The sequence below is a fragment of the Cryptomeria japonica genome, chromosome 6 (genome assembly GCF_030272615.1).
Source record: "Cryptomeria japonica chromosome 6, Sugi_1.0, whole genome shotgun sequence".
Classification (NCBI taxonomy): Eukaryota; Viridiplantae; Streptophyta; class Pinopsida; order Cupressales; family Cupressaceae; genus Cryptomeria; species Cryptomeria japonica.
Window position 1 is genome coordinate 462,587,886 of NC_081410.1, and position 17,631 is coordinate 462,605,516.

General features: G+C 37.1%; 2 protein-coding genes across 2 annotated transcripts; both read right to left on the minus strand.

Annotated features, from left to right (window-relative positions):
- Positions 1–5,693: 5,693 nt before the first annotated feature.
- LOC131051054 (transcription factor IBH1-like 1) lies at positions 5,694–6,746 on the minus strand. Its single transcript, XM_057985401.2, has one exon. It carries the CDS (start codon positions 6,408–6,410, stop codon positions 5,844–5,846), a length of 567 nt encoding a protein of 188 aa, XP_057841384.1. The 5' UTR covers positions 6,411–6,746; the 3' UTR covers positions 5,694–5,843.
- Positions 6,747–16,108: 9,362 nt separating this feature from the next.
- Positions 16,109–17,220, minus strand: LOC131050972 (transcription factor IBH1-like 1). The gene has a single exon (XM_057985294.1). It carries the CDS (start codon positions 17,017–17,019, stop codon positions 16,456–16,458), a length of 564 nt encoding a protein of 187 aa, XP_057841277.1. The 5' UTR covers positions 17,020–17,220; the 3' UTR covers positions 16,109–16,455.
- Between the last annotated feature and the right edge of the window lie 411 nt (positions 17,221–17,631).

The window sequence follows — 17,631 nt, forward strand, 5'->3', positions numbered from 1 at the left end:
TCGTTCTGTCGATTCCTTGTCTCTTTTCCTTTCAGCCTCTTTATCTTTTTCCCTTTGAATGCTCTCATCAGATGTCAAGGTCTGTGACTGGCTACTAAGACGTAGCACCCCTTTCCTACCTCCACGTGAAGATTGATTCATTCTCTGCACTAGAAGTCTTAAGAATCTGTTGATTTGCCTTGGAACTTTCTTCCCATCCTCTTGTGTGCATGGCACAAACTCATGTTCGTCTTCACTTATGTGAACTTCATCTTCACAATCAGCACCATCTTGCTGCTCCCAGTTGACTGCATTGGTGAAGTAATGTATCACATCTGCTAGATCAATTTTTGACAAACTTGGCATGGAAAGGGTTACATCATCATAGTTGGCTGCTCCTTGGGTCCACTCTGGTATGTCAGCTTGTGTTGGTAAAGACATGCTTACTGATGTACTTTTGAAACCCTCATTTGGTTGGCTGGTTTGTGGGGGCAGACCTACTTTGGTAGTTTGTGGTGTCAAACTTGTACCCTGAACTGTTGCTTGTGTTCTGCTATGGCGCTCTACAAAATTTTGAATGTCTTCCTCATTAAAACCAACCAACTGCAAGCAAGCTTCCGCTGCCATATACTTTGAAGTGGCATCATGTTTTGTTCCAACAGCTGGTTGTATATCAACTGCAACCTCATATGCCTCACTTGGTATCATATCATTATGTAATGCGTATCGGTTAAGTGGCCAAATCCCTACCCTACGAAAGCCACTGATTATATTAGTCGGTGTTAATGATTGGGCAAAGGCCTTGCTCGCAAGAGTTGCCAACTCTTCCCTTCCAATTTTAATTTGTGGAAACTTTGACATCCATATACTCCTCTGATGTTTGAAATAATTCTTGAAAGGTGAGAGTACAGAGACATCAAGTGGCTACAGTTTGTGGCTTGTATGAGTCAGGAGGGTTACCAAATCTATACCTATCCGTCTTGCTTCTTCAATTGTCTTAAGGCTACATGGTTGTCATGACCGTCAAAGATCAGTAGGGCCCTATGTGAGGGTGAAACTCCACCAGGGACTGATCATGCAAAATGTTCCAACCAATTTAAGAACAACTCCTTTGTCATCCATGCATGTTTTTGGACTGCCATGCATGCTCCTAGCTCACAGTTTGCAATGTAGTTTTGGATATGCCTCTTAGATTTGAACAAATAAAATCTAGAAATGTTGAAACCACATGCACTAACACATGCCAAAATAGTGATCCACTCTCTACTCTTCGAAATTAGGTGTGGTACACACCTCTGGCCCAATTTGGCTATCACTCTCATTCCACAATTCCTCCCAGCTTGCACACCAGTCTCATCACAATTCCAAATCTGACTGCTACCATAGTGATTGAGGTTGTACATTACCTCCAAGTTGTCATAGAAAGAGGCAACAATAGAAGGTTGAAGCATAATAGCCCTATCGGAGTCCACTCCTTCTGTTGTTCTCATCGTCAGATCATGGTGCCTTTGTCTAAAACCTGCCCACCATGACCTCCCTGACATCCCATTTTTGAATGGATTAGGCCTATTTTCAATAATTTGGGCAACGGTTGATTGAAGTTGGCTGATTTGGAGACCGTGACCAATTTCAACCATGTCTTTGCACCATTGGACAACTTCATCCTCCTCCTCTGCTGATAAAATGGTGCATGGACCCCTCACAGTCATGGTTGTGGTTCCCATCAGCCATGCTCTCAAAGAGGCAATGCAAATACCATACTTGATTGATGTGCCTCTAAGAGACATGTACTTGTCTTATATGCATGATATTGCTTCTTTCATGTCAGATATGCTCCATTTTAGTTTGGGAACCTTTGAGGCCACCTATACTTGTTGTGTTTCTAAAATAGGATTACAATCTACAGTAGGATGGTCATGTATAGTAGTAGTTTCCACATCAGTTGCATTGTTAGTTGAATGGTCATTTACAACAGGAGTCACTGGGTCTTCATTTTGGACAAAACTATCTTCATCAGGGAAGTGCACCCCACGAGTGACTCTAACTGTTCGACGTCTAACACACATGTTTCCCTTTCTACCTCGTGCCATTATGTTCAGTGAAACTGCAACGATAAGGTACCAACGATAAAATTCAACTGTGTGTGCCTATATAAATATATATACAGAGACATATCATTGAAATGAAACCCTCAATGCCATTGAGATAAATGATGAAAAACAAATCTCTATCTATAACTCATCATTGAACATCTTTGAACAAAATAAAATGGTATCGTGTCTCTATTTTTGTATGCATGATAATATAGACAATAACCATATAGCCAAAGAACTTGAAAAAGCCATGCAAGAGTTCAATATGTAACTGTGATGTGTTCGAAAATTGGATATTGCTGGTATTCTATTAGATAGTGAACAATTACATCATTGAACATGTTTGAACAAAAAAAATGGTGTGTTCTGCTAGAAGAGCCTTCCTCATCAGCAGTCGCTCACCAAAGGTATACCACAAACCGGTAGCTCGGGTTAGTGAGTGGGAGTGCGGGTCCTCACAAAGTGGCTGTCATGCTATTCAACGAGTTTAGGTTTGTCAGAAACTTTGGACCAACTCTTTTTCCCAAGGCTACACCAAAAGTGAGTCTCATGGGTGTTGACCTCCGGTGGGGCTGCTGAGCCTTCCGGGTTGTTCCACATCGAGTAGTAGCATTTCTAGTTGTCGCACGATACTACTTACAATTTTACGAGACACCTTATTCTTTCTCGACGAACCTTACAAGCCATGCTATAGCGACTATACCCACAATGCTTAAACGTGTTCAACTTGTTACACTTCACCTGAGCCTTATTCAACAAGTAGTGAATACAAGAGCCAGATTGATCCGCATCCATCTGAGATAAGATAATCTTTATAGAGAAGCCGCCATCGAGAGGTATCTCCATCTATAGTATTAAGATGCTGATTCATTTCTTAAATGAGTAAATGGTTAATGATGATGTATTTCTCATATGAAATTTATTGGAAGTAATATATGGTATGCCTGATAATATTATTTACAGTGAGTATATTAACAAATTGAAGGCAGAGAAAACAATGAAAATGCCACAAAAAATCTTCATTTCCCTAAGTTTTTAGGGCAAAAAAGATAGCGGGAGTTTGTGCAACGTGGGCCCATAACGTGTCTGCGGGAAGGCTGCTATGGGTGTTCAACATATTTTTTGACCACCCATTTTAAACTTTATAATAAAAGTTGTCTGGCCTAGTGTGTGTGTGTGTGTGTGTGTGTGTGTGTGTGTGTGTGTGTGTGTGTGTGTGTGTAACCATATAGCCAGTATATAGTCACTGTAAGTAATAGTATCAGGCATACACATTATTGAAATGATAAATAATGAAGGGGTTTTGAAGAAAACGAAAACATATTCAATTGTTTTGCCATTCTCTGTGAGGATTTCGGCATTATTAAGTTGTAAGAGAGCATTGAAATGAAACTGTAAACTGCATACAAAGAAATCATCAATAGACAAAACATAATGCAGCTACGAAGGAGGTAAACCATCATTGGACATCCAATATGGCTATTAATATTATTTACAGTGACTATATTGAAAGAAATGCTGGTTTATTGAAAAACAGTATAATTTCAATTGAAAGATTTATAGCATTTAACATTGATTGCAGAGGGGATTTAGTTATTCTGTGTGTACCAACTTGAATGTGCGCCCTTGAGTGAGGAATGTGCAGAGGGTATTTGCAGAGCTCAGGAATATGCAATGAATTGGATTGTAGTGAAAGTGACACGGAAAATTCTGTCTTGTAATATAATTTGAATGTGCAATGCATTCGACTGCGGTAGCTAGCTATTTTCAAATTTGAAATTTTGTGGGAAACAGTCGGTCATGTCATATTAAATATACAGTCCTCCATTATTTCGAATTGTTCAATTTTCTTCCATGCTTTGAATGAAACTTGGTTTTTTTTAATTTGATTTTATGCAAATTCTTGGATATTGGAGAGCCTTACACCAGTTGTTGCAAATGCAAGTACCAAATACAGATCCATTTAATGCATGAAGTTGTGAAGTGATATTTGGAAGAATGTACACTTGAGTGTCTAAGAAGTCTAAAATTGATTGTTTTTATGTCATGTAATGCACCAATTGTTGTGCATATGTAATTGTAATTGGAGTACATTTGTACTTTTAAGTCACTTGCATAAAGTGGCAAATGTAAACATTAAGTTTTAAATAAAAATGTTTATTATTTGTGCAAGTTGTTTTGTATTAAAATAGGAAATGTATCGCGTATTTTTTTATTTATGTACTGACAATTTTTTTTTTACATTTTGGGGGGTCAACATGGTATTAAGGTGACGGTTATTGGAACTATTTCAGCTATTGGTACACTTCCCCTATTAGAAATGGTTTTTGCTTTATTGGTGAAGCTATTAGTTTTTAAAAAACAATAAAAAAAATTTAAGTGCATTATAAGCAAGGACTGGATTTCATGGCCATATGATTGTATTTAAGTACGTTTAGTATAAAATTGAATTAGAATTTAAAAAAAACTATATTATAAGAAAAGATTTTAAATGAAATTTCAAAATTCATAAGATTATTCTTATATATCTTTAATTTGTCGATGATTTTATTTATGATGGAACATGTCTTAATGTTTGATGCACAATCTATGAAGAATCATTTTAAAAAAAATTCTTGTCAGTCAATGGGCCCTTGGCCTATTGGTGAAGTTGAATGGTTCCAAATGAGCCCACTAGGGATCGTCTTGTTGACTGCAAAACTCAGTTAGCCTATAAATTCATGCCCCCAATTTAGGTGGCAAAAACTACCCGTGAAGGCCCTTGGGCTTCGTGCCCTTGTTGGACTACCGTGCTGGCAGGTAAAAAAAAAACAAAAATTGCTTGGATATGGTCAACTGACAAATGTAAGTAGTGCTTGTAAAAAATAAAGTCAAAATTGTGTGGCAAACAAAATCAGCTACATGTGTATGTATGTCAGTGTCTTTTGGTTATGTTGTCAGAAGTAAGGAGAAGTAAGGAGAACCAGTCAAAGAATACTGGATGGTACCTACCTCATACAACTTGGACTTTAGTAGATCATAAATAACAAAAAATGTACCATCATCAATTAATATGCAATAGTTTCATATGTAATTTATTTTTTATAATTTGAAGAGAAATATATATTAAAAAAAATATAGTCATGTGACATTTGATATTGAACACACTACTGCATAACTTTAACCTTCTAATTCATTCATGACTATATTTCTAATTCTTAAACTATAATTATTCATCACAAATAGATGAGTTTATCACTTAAGATTCATAACAGAAAAACCAACATAAAAAAATATGAACACAAATTAATTTGATATCTCTTAATCTTTAATACTGCTAGATTTCATGAACGCCAGTAAAATTCCTTCATTCTTTCATTCATTCTCCTTAGACTGAAATTATTAATCCTCAAAATTTTGAACTTTTGGTGGCTTCTTTGAACATGCACAAAACAATTCCATTCCCTGTGCTTTTTCAGTTCCATTGTCCATTTGGGTCGGCTTATACATAGCGATATCTTAACCAAAAATAAATAAAATAATGCACACCATATTTGGTTGCAGAAACCCAAAGCTCTGTACGAATTGAAAGATCCAACACAAAATCTCAAGGATCAATCCACCAGCCAAGAGAAGGAAAGATTTGCAAACGAGTATACATTAACTGAAAGGAAAGTTCTGAGTCTGAATAACCCAAAAACAAACTAGTTATTTAAAAAATTACAAACTTCCCTGACTTTCTCATGTACATTACATCACTGAAAAGACTGATAGCATGCTTACCAGATCTATCTATACATGAGAAACTACTTGAAGAGCACTACTTCTATGAAACTCTCCTTCAACACAAAGATCTGGGTACTCGGTGGAGCAAAAATCTGCAAGAGCTTGCATGGTGTGAACTTGCATTTTAAGATTCACAATATAATCAGCAGTCTCCTGGAAAAGAAGATCAATATCCTTCATCTCCCGCCCACCTGGAACAAGCCTCTGCAATGCCTTTACCCTCATCTCCACTGCATTAATATCAACACTAACACCCACATTCTTGGGCTTGAGTGAAACCACTCTCAGCCTCCTCAAAAGGGTAGAAGTGCACCTCTTTTTCATGGGCTTAGACCGAGATCTGATGGAGGACAAAGCTTGCTTCATGATCTTTCTATGCAGGCTGAGGTTCAGGGCTCGACTCCATCCCGACCCATTAATTTCATTTGCAGTCCTGGCCAGGCATATATCTGCTGCAAGCCGTATGGCTTGCTTTCTCTTCAAAGCACTGCAGCACAGGCCTGACTTCCTGTGCACACTCTTCAGGGCGGGAATGAGATGGGCTAAGAAGATTCGAGCTCTAAACGTCTCCATTACACTAGAGCAGATGTCTCTGTCTCTGTGTCTCTGTTTCTGTGTGTGTGTGAGACTCCACAGACGAAATGTATATATATATGTGTGTGTAGTCTGAGGGTTACAGAGCAGTCTGCAGGGCTACTTGTTCTGGGAAGTTTCGTGATACAGCGCAGAGTCACATGGACGGACCAAGCGGGATTGTGGAAATCCTGTTCACGATGCATCGGCTGCGGAAAGGTGGGCAGTGGCAGGGCCAGCTCATAGCTCCCGCACGCCCAATGAAATGCCCACACAGCCTACACAAACCCCTGCTATTCTATTTTATTGAACAAACTTTTCGTTTTTTTATTTCTCTTTGCACATGCTCCTGCCCAACCGACCATGTGCCTGCTTCTACGACCATCGCCTATTTAGCCTCTAAAAGCGCCTCGCTATTTAAGCTGACTGTCCGTTCTCTGTCCTCCTTTCAATTTAGCATTTTCTATCAGAAATTAGCCAGTACCCACTAAGACTGATCCAGAGTTTACTTCCTACTTTCTTTTAATTTAGCATCTGTTAGAAATTTTGGCCACTAACCACTAAAATTAATTCAGGGTTTTCCATATTCTATATTTCAATTCAGCCTGTCCTGTCAGAAATTAGGGACTGTCCATTAAAATTAATTTAGGTCATTTCCTCTCAGAAATTAGCTACTGTCTAGTACATTAATCCAGGTTTTGTTTTTTCTTCTTTTTTTCAATTTCATTTTCTGTCAGAAATTAGGGACTATCCGCTAAACTAATCCAGGGTTGTCTTTCTTCTTTCCTTCTTGTTAAAAATTAGTTGACGGTCTACTAAAACTAATCAAGGGTTTTCCTCCTCGTTCCCTTCAATTTAACATTTCCTGTCACAGGCTTTTCCTCCTAGTTCCCTTCAATTTAACATTTCCTGTCACAGACTTTTCCTCCTCGTTCCTTCAATTTAGCATTTCCTGTCAAAAATTAGCAACTACCCACTAAAATCTAAGCCACCCTTAAATCACGCTTACTAAGCAACATATTAAGCCTAGAGAATGTTAGTCAACTTCGAGTGTTAACACTTTTTGTCTAGAAGTGTATTCTTAGTGTGACCCAGTGTTCCACGGGCGTTGGGGACGGGGGGGACGTGTTTCCAGGACGGGGGGACCAAGGGCCTAAATTTGGAGACGGCGGGGGGACGGCGGTGGGGGGGGTGGCGGGGTGGTGGTGCTCATATATATACATATATTACCTGAAAAACTAGTTTTGAAAAGATGTATAATAGTATAACAGTATAAGAATTAGATTTCAAATGAAACTATAGGAAATACCAAGATTACTTAGATTAGTAATACTAATTGCTAAATGCTAAATAAAATTTGACAAATGAAATTGTCAAATTGGAGATTTCTCATTTCTATCATATGAATATCGAAAAAGGAAAACGAAAATACGAATATCTAATGCCATTGCAAAGTATATAATAATAAAGATGATTACATGATTCATCATTACAATGAGTAGCCAAATACAAATACGTGTAGCAATAGCATTACAAAAGAGACTAGAGTCAAAGACAAAATGACAAAACTCAAAATGTAGCTAATGGAGGCCTCTAATCATCTGCGAACTCCTCCTCACTGGAACTGCTGGACTCTTGAAGATCAAGGTCCCTCAAGCTCACACCAACTAGCCTTATATCTGAAGTGGTAGGATCATCCTCATCAATCTATGAAGGCTCCTCTGGCTCTACATCCCATCGTGCCGCTGGACTCTCCTTGTACACGAGTGTCTTGTGGTTTATGAGACGCAAAGCACTATGTATAGCCACAAGCTTCTCTGCTCTCTTAGAGGTAAGTCTGTTCCTCTTAAGAGAGTGGATGAAGCTATATGTAGACCAGTTCCTCTCAGCAGCTGAAGAACTGGAAACCTGGGATAGCAGACAGATGGCTAGAGTGGTGGTCAAAGATTTTGGGCCATGACAAGTCCACCACAAAAGTGGGTCCTCCTGTGCCATAGTGTCTATATCCATCTTTGTCGTATCTGAATAACCTCTAAGAGTGGCAAATCTTCCCCACTCAGTGTGCATTGTGCCAACATCTCTGGAATCAAACATCTTCTCTATGCACCTAAAGAAACCCACCTTCACCTCATCATCCTGAATCGGTGTCATTCTACCCGGTCTAGCCTTGTACCACTTAGGATTCAAGGCAAAGGCAACCATATGCAAAGGAGTGTTCAACTTGTCCCATCTACTCTGAATGATAGGCCGGATTTGCTCATTGTAGAATGCTAGAGAGGGGTCCTTCACTCGCACAGCAGCCCTCATCTGGTCAAGCATAGAGTCAATGCACTCATATACCTCTCCAAGGTTAGGTGCATCCCCATCCCCATATCTGATCACCTAGAATACTGGAGAAATGATGGAGACAATGTATTTCGCATCAGTCCAAAACACATCACTCTTCACTATCTCCTTCACCCTTCTCCCTTGCTTTGTCTTGGCCTCAGCCCACCTATTCCACTCATTAGTCATAACCATGAGTTGCAATGCCTCTTGCAACTCAATCATTATCTCCAAGAGAATGAAATAGGATGCATATCTAGTCTCAACTGGTTTCAAGAACTCCTTCTTCGCGAAGGTCCTAAAGAGTGCATGTGAAGTGTGGTGGTTGCAGATAAACATCTGCACATCTCTCGCATCGGTGACCACTCCTCTAATCCAGTCAATCTTCCTCATGTCCTTGAGTGCATTGTTCATGGCATGCACACAACATGGGGTACACCAAATGTGTCTATAGGCTGCCTCAACAAGTCTCCCTGCTACTCTACACACATAGGCTGCATCTGTCACTACTTCGACCACATTTTGTGGCCCAACCTCCTCAATAGCCTCCCTAAGGACCTGAAACTAGAAATCAGCATCTTTACGATGCCCTATACAATCAACTACTCTAAGGAAGTATGGGCCCTCTACACATGTGACCATGACGTTGATGAGTGGATGATGGCTAATGTTCGTCCACCCATCCATAACTATGTTGCACCCCGATGCCACCCAACATGCCTTCATCTTCTCCATCATAATATTGATCTTGGAATAGCATTTATCCAAGATCGAGGTCCTCATTTTCGTCTCCCCTGGTGACACATAAGATGGTCCTCCCTTGGCCACCATAGCCATCATCTCCCTATAATAAGGAGACCGTGTAACATGAAATGGAATGCCATTGGCAAAGAAGAACTTGCCAATGGATTCATCTATCTCATCTCTCAGCTGCACATTAAACATATCAGCAATGGGGTTGCTCTGTGGTGTATGCAACCTACGTTTCCCAACCCTGGCAACAGTAGAAGTGGAAGTAGATGGAGATCCAAACATCATTCCTCTTGCCTGCGAAGCATGAGAAGTATGTGGCACTGGCACATTTTGGTTGTCGTGAAGTGATGCCCTAGCAGACAAAGTAGTAGGCATTGAAATATTTGTGTCATCTGGAACCCCCCAAAACCTGTTAATCTCAATTTTGTACTGTATATTTTTAGGTTCCTCCAAAAACTTACAATGTTTCACACCTTTTCCTCTCCAAAACAGAAAGTGTGCATTCACCCTACTAATGCTACCGAACCATTCTCTGTCACAAATATTGCACTTCCACTTCCTTGTTCCCCCACTTGAATGTGATGTAGTGCCTTGTACTGATATTCGTGAAGCAAACTGTTTTAGAGGAGACTTAGGATCAAAATGACCCCTAGCATATGGTGCCAACAACTTTGAAGGGCAACCTGTACTAGCTGGTGCACTTGCCATAGAACTAGATTGGGCTCCAGGATCAGCCCCATGGTCACCCCCTCATTTTCAGGTTCATATTCTAAATCATTCTCACTATGAGAATGGATTTCCATGTCATCTTCACTCATGCCTTGGGAGCTCATTGTGAAATTGACACTACATTTTACAAAATAAAAATAAAAATAAAATCAGCCTTGTTTAACAATATATTTTTAAATTTTTTTCCTATTCATCTCAAAATGAGATTTGATATTGAATCTTGAGGGCAAAATGATCCCTCAAGATTCAACATCAAATCTCATTTTGAGTCTTGAGATGAATAGGGAAAAAAAAACAAAAAATGACATAAAACAATGAAAATCAGAAAGTAAAACAAAAAAAAAACAAGAAGAAGTTGAAAAACCCTACCTTGTGCTTGAAAAATCTCTCCAAAATGTAGAAGAATCTTCTTCTTCTTGCTTCTTCTTGCTTCTTCTAGCTCCTATCACGCTTGCAATCACTTTTCTCACCCCTTCAATCAATCTTCTTCAAGTATTTCCTCCTCTTCAAGTTGCTAGAAAAAAAACCAGTTTTCCAAAATGAGAGTGAAATCCAAAATAAACATGCTTTTGTGTTGTTTTGGGGGGTAAGGTGGGGCCCACGTCCAATTAGGGTTACCCCTTAACCCCCCCCCAAAAGGCACATGTTTTAAAAAAACTTTAAAAAGTGTCATTTTTCACGTGGGAATGCGGGAGACGCCCAGACGTCTCCACGTCTCCCTGAGAGACGCGGAGACGCGGGGACGTCTCCACGTCCCGGCGGCATTTGGGTGGCGGTGGTGGGACGGCGAGGGACGTTGCATCCCTATCCCCCCGTCCCCGAGACGTCTCTGATGGGGGGACGCGCCCAAAAAGGGGGGGATGCGTCCCCGTGGAACACTGGTGTGACCACACACATTAAGCTTAGAAAATGGCAGTCAACTCTTAATGTTTAACACTTTTAAGCCTAAAAATGTAAGCTTGATGTGTGTGGTTTAAGCTGTTCCCACTAGAATAATCCAAGGCTGTCCTCCTTTCCTTCAATTTAACATTTCTACTCAGAAATTAATGACTGCTCATTAAAACTAATCCAAGTCTTTTTCCTTTCTTTCAATTTAACATTTCCTACCAAAAAATTGACTACCCACTAAAACTAATCCAAGACTTTCCTCCTAAATTTCTTTAATTTAACATTTCTTACAGAGATTAAAGACTGCCCATTTAAAACTAATCCAAAAAATTTCTCCACCTTTCTTTCATTTTAACATTTTCTGTCAAAAATTAGTGACCACCCACTAGACTAATCCAAATTTTGACTTCTTTTACCTTTCAAATTAGCATTTTCCTTACCAGAAATTAGCAACTGCCCACAAAAAGTAATCCAGGGTTTCATCCATAAACTAATGGATATGCCCACGAGGGTAATCCAGTATTTTCGATCGATGCCCTCCTCTGACAATATTTTTTATTATATTTAAAAGAAATGCTTTGGTGTTGGGAGTAAGACAGCAGGCAGGAGTTCATGGGGACAGAAAGTGAGAGCATGTGAGATCCATTCATGTTTTCCTGTTGCCCAGTCTTCCCATTACCTATATTAATGGCCCTGCATCAATTTTCTTACTATTTTGTGGGACTCATCTTCCCCTTTTTGAGGGAGAATAAGACAAGAATCATTATAATTGAAAAGTGGAGAAATGGATTTGGCTTAATGACTGCCTAATCTCTCTCTCTCTCTGCTTTCTTTCAATACTTATCCTTGTGCATTTTAAAATGGCGATCTGCCTGGCAAACAGTTCGATCTTCTTTGAGATACTGAAATGAATAAAATATGCAGGTGACCAGTGGCAATGTCACAAATGGAGGATTGATTGCATTATGCAGGGTACGAAGGGGACATGTGTAATATTGTCGTACACAGAGGGACTACAAATGAGTCATCACGGTATTAAAATAAAAGGTTAGGGACTATCTATTCTTTTCCATACCAAATATCTTACTTATATCTGCTTTTTAAGGTACAGTTGCAGTGAAACCAAATAAAATAGAGATCTTTTGTAATGAGCTGTCAGGTAAGGAATAAGAAGCAATTTACTTGAGAATTAAGGAATTGGCTAAGAGAGATTAGGGATTTTTTTTTACTGTGATTTGATGTATTTTCTTTTGGTTGTGAATCAGATATAGGATTGTGATGTTTTGATAGACAGTAGTTTGATTTTTTTTGGTTAGTTTTGTACTGTGGAATAATATGATTGATTTTGTTTTTTGGGTTGTAGATTGTCTATAGCGATCAGATACGAGAGTGCAATGTTTTGGTAGATTATACTTTGATTTGTTTTTTGTGTGGAGTAGTACTATTGATATTATTTTTAGTGTGATATTATTTTACTTTTTGGGCTGTAGATTGTCATTAGTGATCAGATATGAGATTGTGATGTTTTGATAGATTGTACTTTGATTGCTTTTTTATTTTGGTTCAATTTTTATTGTGGAAATAATAACATTTATAGATTTAATCTTAAATATATGAATTTGACTTCTATTTATGAAAATGATTTACACCCTCTTGATTTTCAAAGAGTTGTTTGAATCAGGTGTCTTAATCTCTAAATGAAGACTTGGTGGTATATAAAGGCATTATTAAAGGGTTATTCTCCTTAGTCAAATCCTTGGAGTTAATTCAATGCCTTGAATAAGGATTAAATACATGTCAAGTAATTATGCAATATGCCTAGTTTATCGTTATGATGTAGATATTGGTGTTAGTCAATGATGTAATATATGATTTAAGTGATGATGTGACAATTAAAATAAGAGATGATGGATCTAGGTCATTTACAAAATGAAATAGGTTTTATCTTTTTTATACAACAATGAAATAAAGTTTATCTTTTTATACAACATCCAAGCATACAATTTTAAACATTTTACACTCAAGTTGGCAAGTAACAAATAGTAAGAATGGGGTTAGTTTGGACCTAGGATTAAATTTAAATTTCTAAGTTTGTGGGTCAAATTTGTACTTAAGGGTTTGACCTTGGATAAGGTATGCCAAAGTTGTTGATTGATTCTAGACTCATAAGATGCATGAAGATGGGTTCAATTTATTTGGCTCAATTTCACATAGAAATACACCATTTGTACACTAGCCATTGCATGTGGAACAACCCTATCAAAGTAAGTCTCAAACAAATAGAGAAAAGTGCAAAATATGCAACTTTCACTCTTACACTTTTACCCCCAATTTAAAATTTGCATGTGATTTATTTTGAATCATGTATACATCAAAGTACAACAAGCAATTAACATAAAAGTAAGTAACAAACAATCATTAAAAGGATATAAATATGGATGATTTTGGGTGTGCTCCTTGTAATGAACACTCCATATAGAAACATGCAAGCATAAAGTTCCAAGAGTAGCATCCTATTAAAATTTGAAATAAACATGCTCAATAACTACTAATCAATGTCAATGGGTAAATAAAAAAGAAAGAAAAAAGGCTACAAAGGAGCCAAAATAAGAACTTGATATTGGTGATTGTAAGGGATCCTACACAAAAGGTGATGCAGGTGGCTATGAAGAAGCAAGCGTAAAGAGGACAAAATTGAAATCGCATGAATTTGTAATGGCATAAAAGTCATGATGGGAATGAAACCATAAGAAGCGCGAAGTTCTCATTGTAATCACAATCATCAAGGAATATTAGTGATAATATATGCATCTCCTCCAATTGGTTCCATATGAAGGATGCAAGAAATTGAATGAAAAGAAAGAAAAAGAAAAAAAAGATTTGTAAAATACATGATCATGTAAGTAAAATAACTATGTAACAAATAGTATTACAAAGATGTGTGTCAATTAATTGAAGCATAATGTAATAAATTTAAGATATTAGATATGATCTACCAATAGATAAGAGAATAAGATGTAATAGCATAAGCATATGTGATAAGGGGGAAACAAGATGTCACCAATGTTGAGGACAATGAAAAGTGATAAGAGACAAAGAGCTAGTTTTGTAATATGTAATCATAGATGTAATCATGATAAACATATGTAATATGGGGAACCAATATTGCATGCAATATTGAGGAAAATGATTAAACATATATAAATGTAAGATGTAGTCATGAAAACTCAAAAACATTTCATGTAAAATGTAGACATTATAAAGAATATCATAGCCATAAAAATGAGAAGCACAAGATAATATCATAAAATTGTGGCATAATCTATATAAGTAACCTAAAAGGGATGTGCCATGATTAAGGAATCCTAACATATTCAAGAGACATGAAAAAAAAACACAAGATGTGATATGCAAGGTGAAAGTGGAGAAAAACGTGTCAAATGCAAATTCACTATTACAAGAAAAGAAAGGTCGTGTATGATGATTAGATGAATGCATTGAATTTCTTTAAATATTAGAACATAATATCAAATCACATAAGAAATGTGTTTAGTGAGTCACGGTAGAAGGGTAAAGATTGTAACACATTATCCTAAAATATACACAAATTTAAGTGGAGAAAAAGGTGTTACATGCAAATTCACTATTACAATAAGTTATCGAGGACAAAATGATTCAATTTTTAAACACTTCCCAATTGAAAGGCATGTGTGTGTTAATCCAATGATCTAGGATGATATACTTTCAAATGTTTTTAGGTGATTCTAGAATGATTAGAATGAATGAATTGACTATCTTTAAATACTAGAACATAATATCAAATCACATAAAAAATGTGTTTAATCAATTCAAGATAAAATGTTAGAAATCATAATGTATTACCCTAAAATACACACAAATCTATCTTCCCAATACATAAGTTATCGAGGACAAAAACAATACAAAATAACAGATGTGTGTGTTAATCGATCTGAGATGTACTAAAACAAACAAGTTTGATGCAAACGTATTCCACTTTTTCAAAGATTTGAAATTGTTTAAAGTAAAAAGTGCAATGCAAAATCATTGTTATATCAAAACACATTAAAAGTATGTTTAGTCACTTTAAGATGGAAAGATAAAGATCATAACCCATTACCCTAAAATATACACAAATTTAAATAAAAAATGATATTTAAGTATTACAAATTTCACCATTAGAAGAACAAAATACTTCCCAACTGAAAGATCCCTGATAAAAGTATTACAAATTTTACCATCACAATAAGTTATTGAGGACAAAACGCTACAACTTTTAATCAAAATAAACAACAAGTATGATACAAATACATTCTACTTTTTTGAAGATTTTATAAAAATTTAAAGCAAAAAACGCAGTGCAAAAGCATTACTTTTAAAAATGATTAATTTTCATTATTATTATTAACTTTTGCTAATTGTTTGGAAGGCAGATATTTTATTTTATTTTAATTTAATGCAATTTGCTCTGCATGTGATCTTTACCTTGATTTTTTCAGAAAAAGAGCAAATGACTGCATTACATACTTTAGGTGCTCTCTTTTACATAGATTACTTTCTGTGCAACTGATATTTATCTTGATTTTTTTGAAAAAAGAGCAAATGGTTCTACATAGAATTATTGAAGCCATACAACTTTAAGCACTTCCCAACTGAAAGATATGTGATATTTAAGTATACAAATTTCCATTACAAGAAATTATTGATGACAAAATGCTACAGCTTATAAGCAAAACAAACAGCAAGTTTGATGCAATCTATCATTTTGAAATTTTTTAAAGCATTTGAAGTCATTTTGAAAATTTTTAAAGCATTTGAAGCAGAAAGTGCAGTGGAAAATCATTGTTTAAAAAAAGTTTTATATAAGATTAAAAGTTTTATATAAGATTTACTATGCACTTGATGGTTGTTTTTTTTTAATGTTTAATCAGCTTAAAGTAAAAAAAATAAAGAACAGAACTCTTATTCTAAAATATACACCAATCTAAATGAAAAATGATATTTAAATATACAAATTTCACCATTACAAGAAGTTTGTGAGAAGAAAACGCTACAACTTTTACCCACATCCCAACCGAAAGGAATGTGGTCTGTTAATGATGAACTCTGATTGATATGCTCGTCTGCAAGCCCAATCAGATCAATACAACGAATACAAGGACCCGAGCAGCATTTATGGATTGTAAGGAACGGATTTGCTCTTTGACACGATTCAAAAAAAAGAAAAAAAATAATGTATACCTAAACCTGGAACAAAACAGAAAGAAAATGCAAATTCTCTTGCCTTTCTATGTACAAAAGATGATTCTGAACACTGGTCCTTCCCCAGATCCTAGTTGCTGGCCGGATCTATACATAGCTGAAGGGAACTGCTAGATTTATGAAACTCTCCATCCACACACCGATCTGTAAACTCAGGGGGGCAAAAATCCGCGAGAGCTTGCATGGCATGCACTTGCATTTGAAGATTCACAATGTAATCCGCCGTCTCCTGGAAAAGAAGATCGATGCTTTTCATTTCCCTCCCACCTGGTACAAGCCTCTGCAAAGCTCTCACCTTTCTCTCCACTGCACTAATGGCGGCGATTTTAGGGTCCAGAGAAAGAACCCTCAGCCTACGTGCAATAGCCCAAACGCCATTCTTTTTGACCGGCTTAGCTCTAGACCTAATGGAGGTTAAAGCCTGCTTCATGATCTTTCTGTGCAGGCGGAGGTTCAGGGCTCGACTCCACTCGGAGCCTTCAATTTCACTGGCGGTCTGGGCCAGGCTTATGTCTGCCGCCATGCGAATGGCTTCTTTCCTCTTCTGTGTGCAGAACCCACCAGATCTTTTCGTCACATTCTTCAATGCCGGAAGAAGATGACTTAAGAAGACTCGAGCTCGCGACCTTTCCATAGCTTTGAGCGAACTTAGGATTGTGTAGGCCTGGGGAAGATTATTTATAGGAGGTTTTTGTGGTCCAGCGCAGAGTCACATGGAGGGCGCAGCTGCTGAAAGTTTAGAAGGCCAGCTCATATCAATTCCTGCACGCGCAACGAAAATGGTCACGAAGCCTACTGCAGAAGGGTTATTTTATGTGGAGAGTTTTTTTGCAGGGATTCTTTTATAATTTTTTTTCGCTCTTTGCACATGCTTGTTTATAACGACTGGCGGATAATACTTGGCTGACGATTTAAGCGTTATATTATTTTTATTTTATTTAATTGAATATTTTTAAAATGAACACCTGGCCTGTAATATTATTATTTTTTGCCTGCAAGATTTAAGTTGGGAGTTTTTTATTTCGTTCAGTCATCGACGGCTCCTTGTTTTGGTCCACCGTAACGAGATTTTTTTCCGTATCCAAATCTTTACAGTGCTCCTCTTGGATTGTTGATTTAAAACGTGAGAAGAATGTGTACACTATTAATTTCAAAGCCTGGTAGAATTAATTAATTATAATATGTAAAATGGAATAAGGGAGGGAATGTGGACTTTGATTTTAAGCAAAGAAGAATTAAAAGGAAG

Excerpts from the sequence above, each read along its gene's own strand:
- LOC131050972 (XM_057985294.1), bottom strand. The coding sequence starts at position 17,019 with ATGGAAAGGTCGCGAGCTCGAGTCTTCTTAAGTCATCTTCTTCCGGCA.
- LOC131051054 (XM_057985401.2), bottom strand. The coding sequence starts at position 6,410 with ATGGAGACGTTTAGAGCTCGAATCTTCTTAGCCCATCTCATTCCCGCC.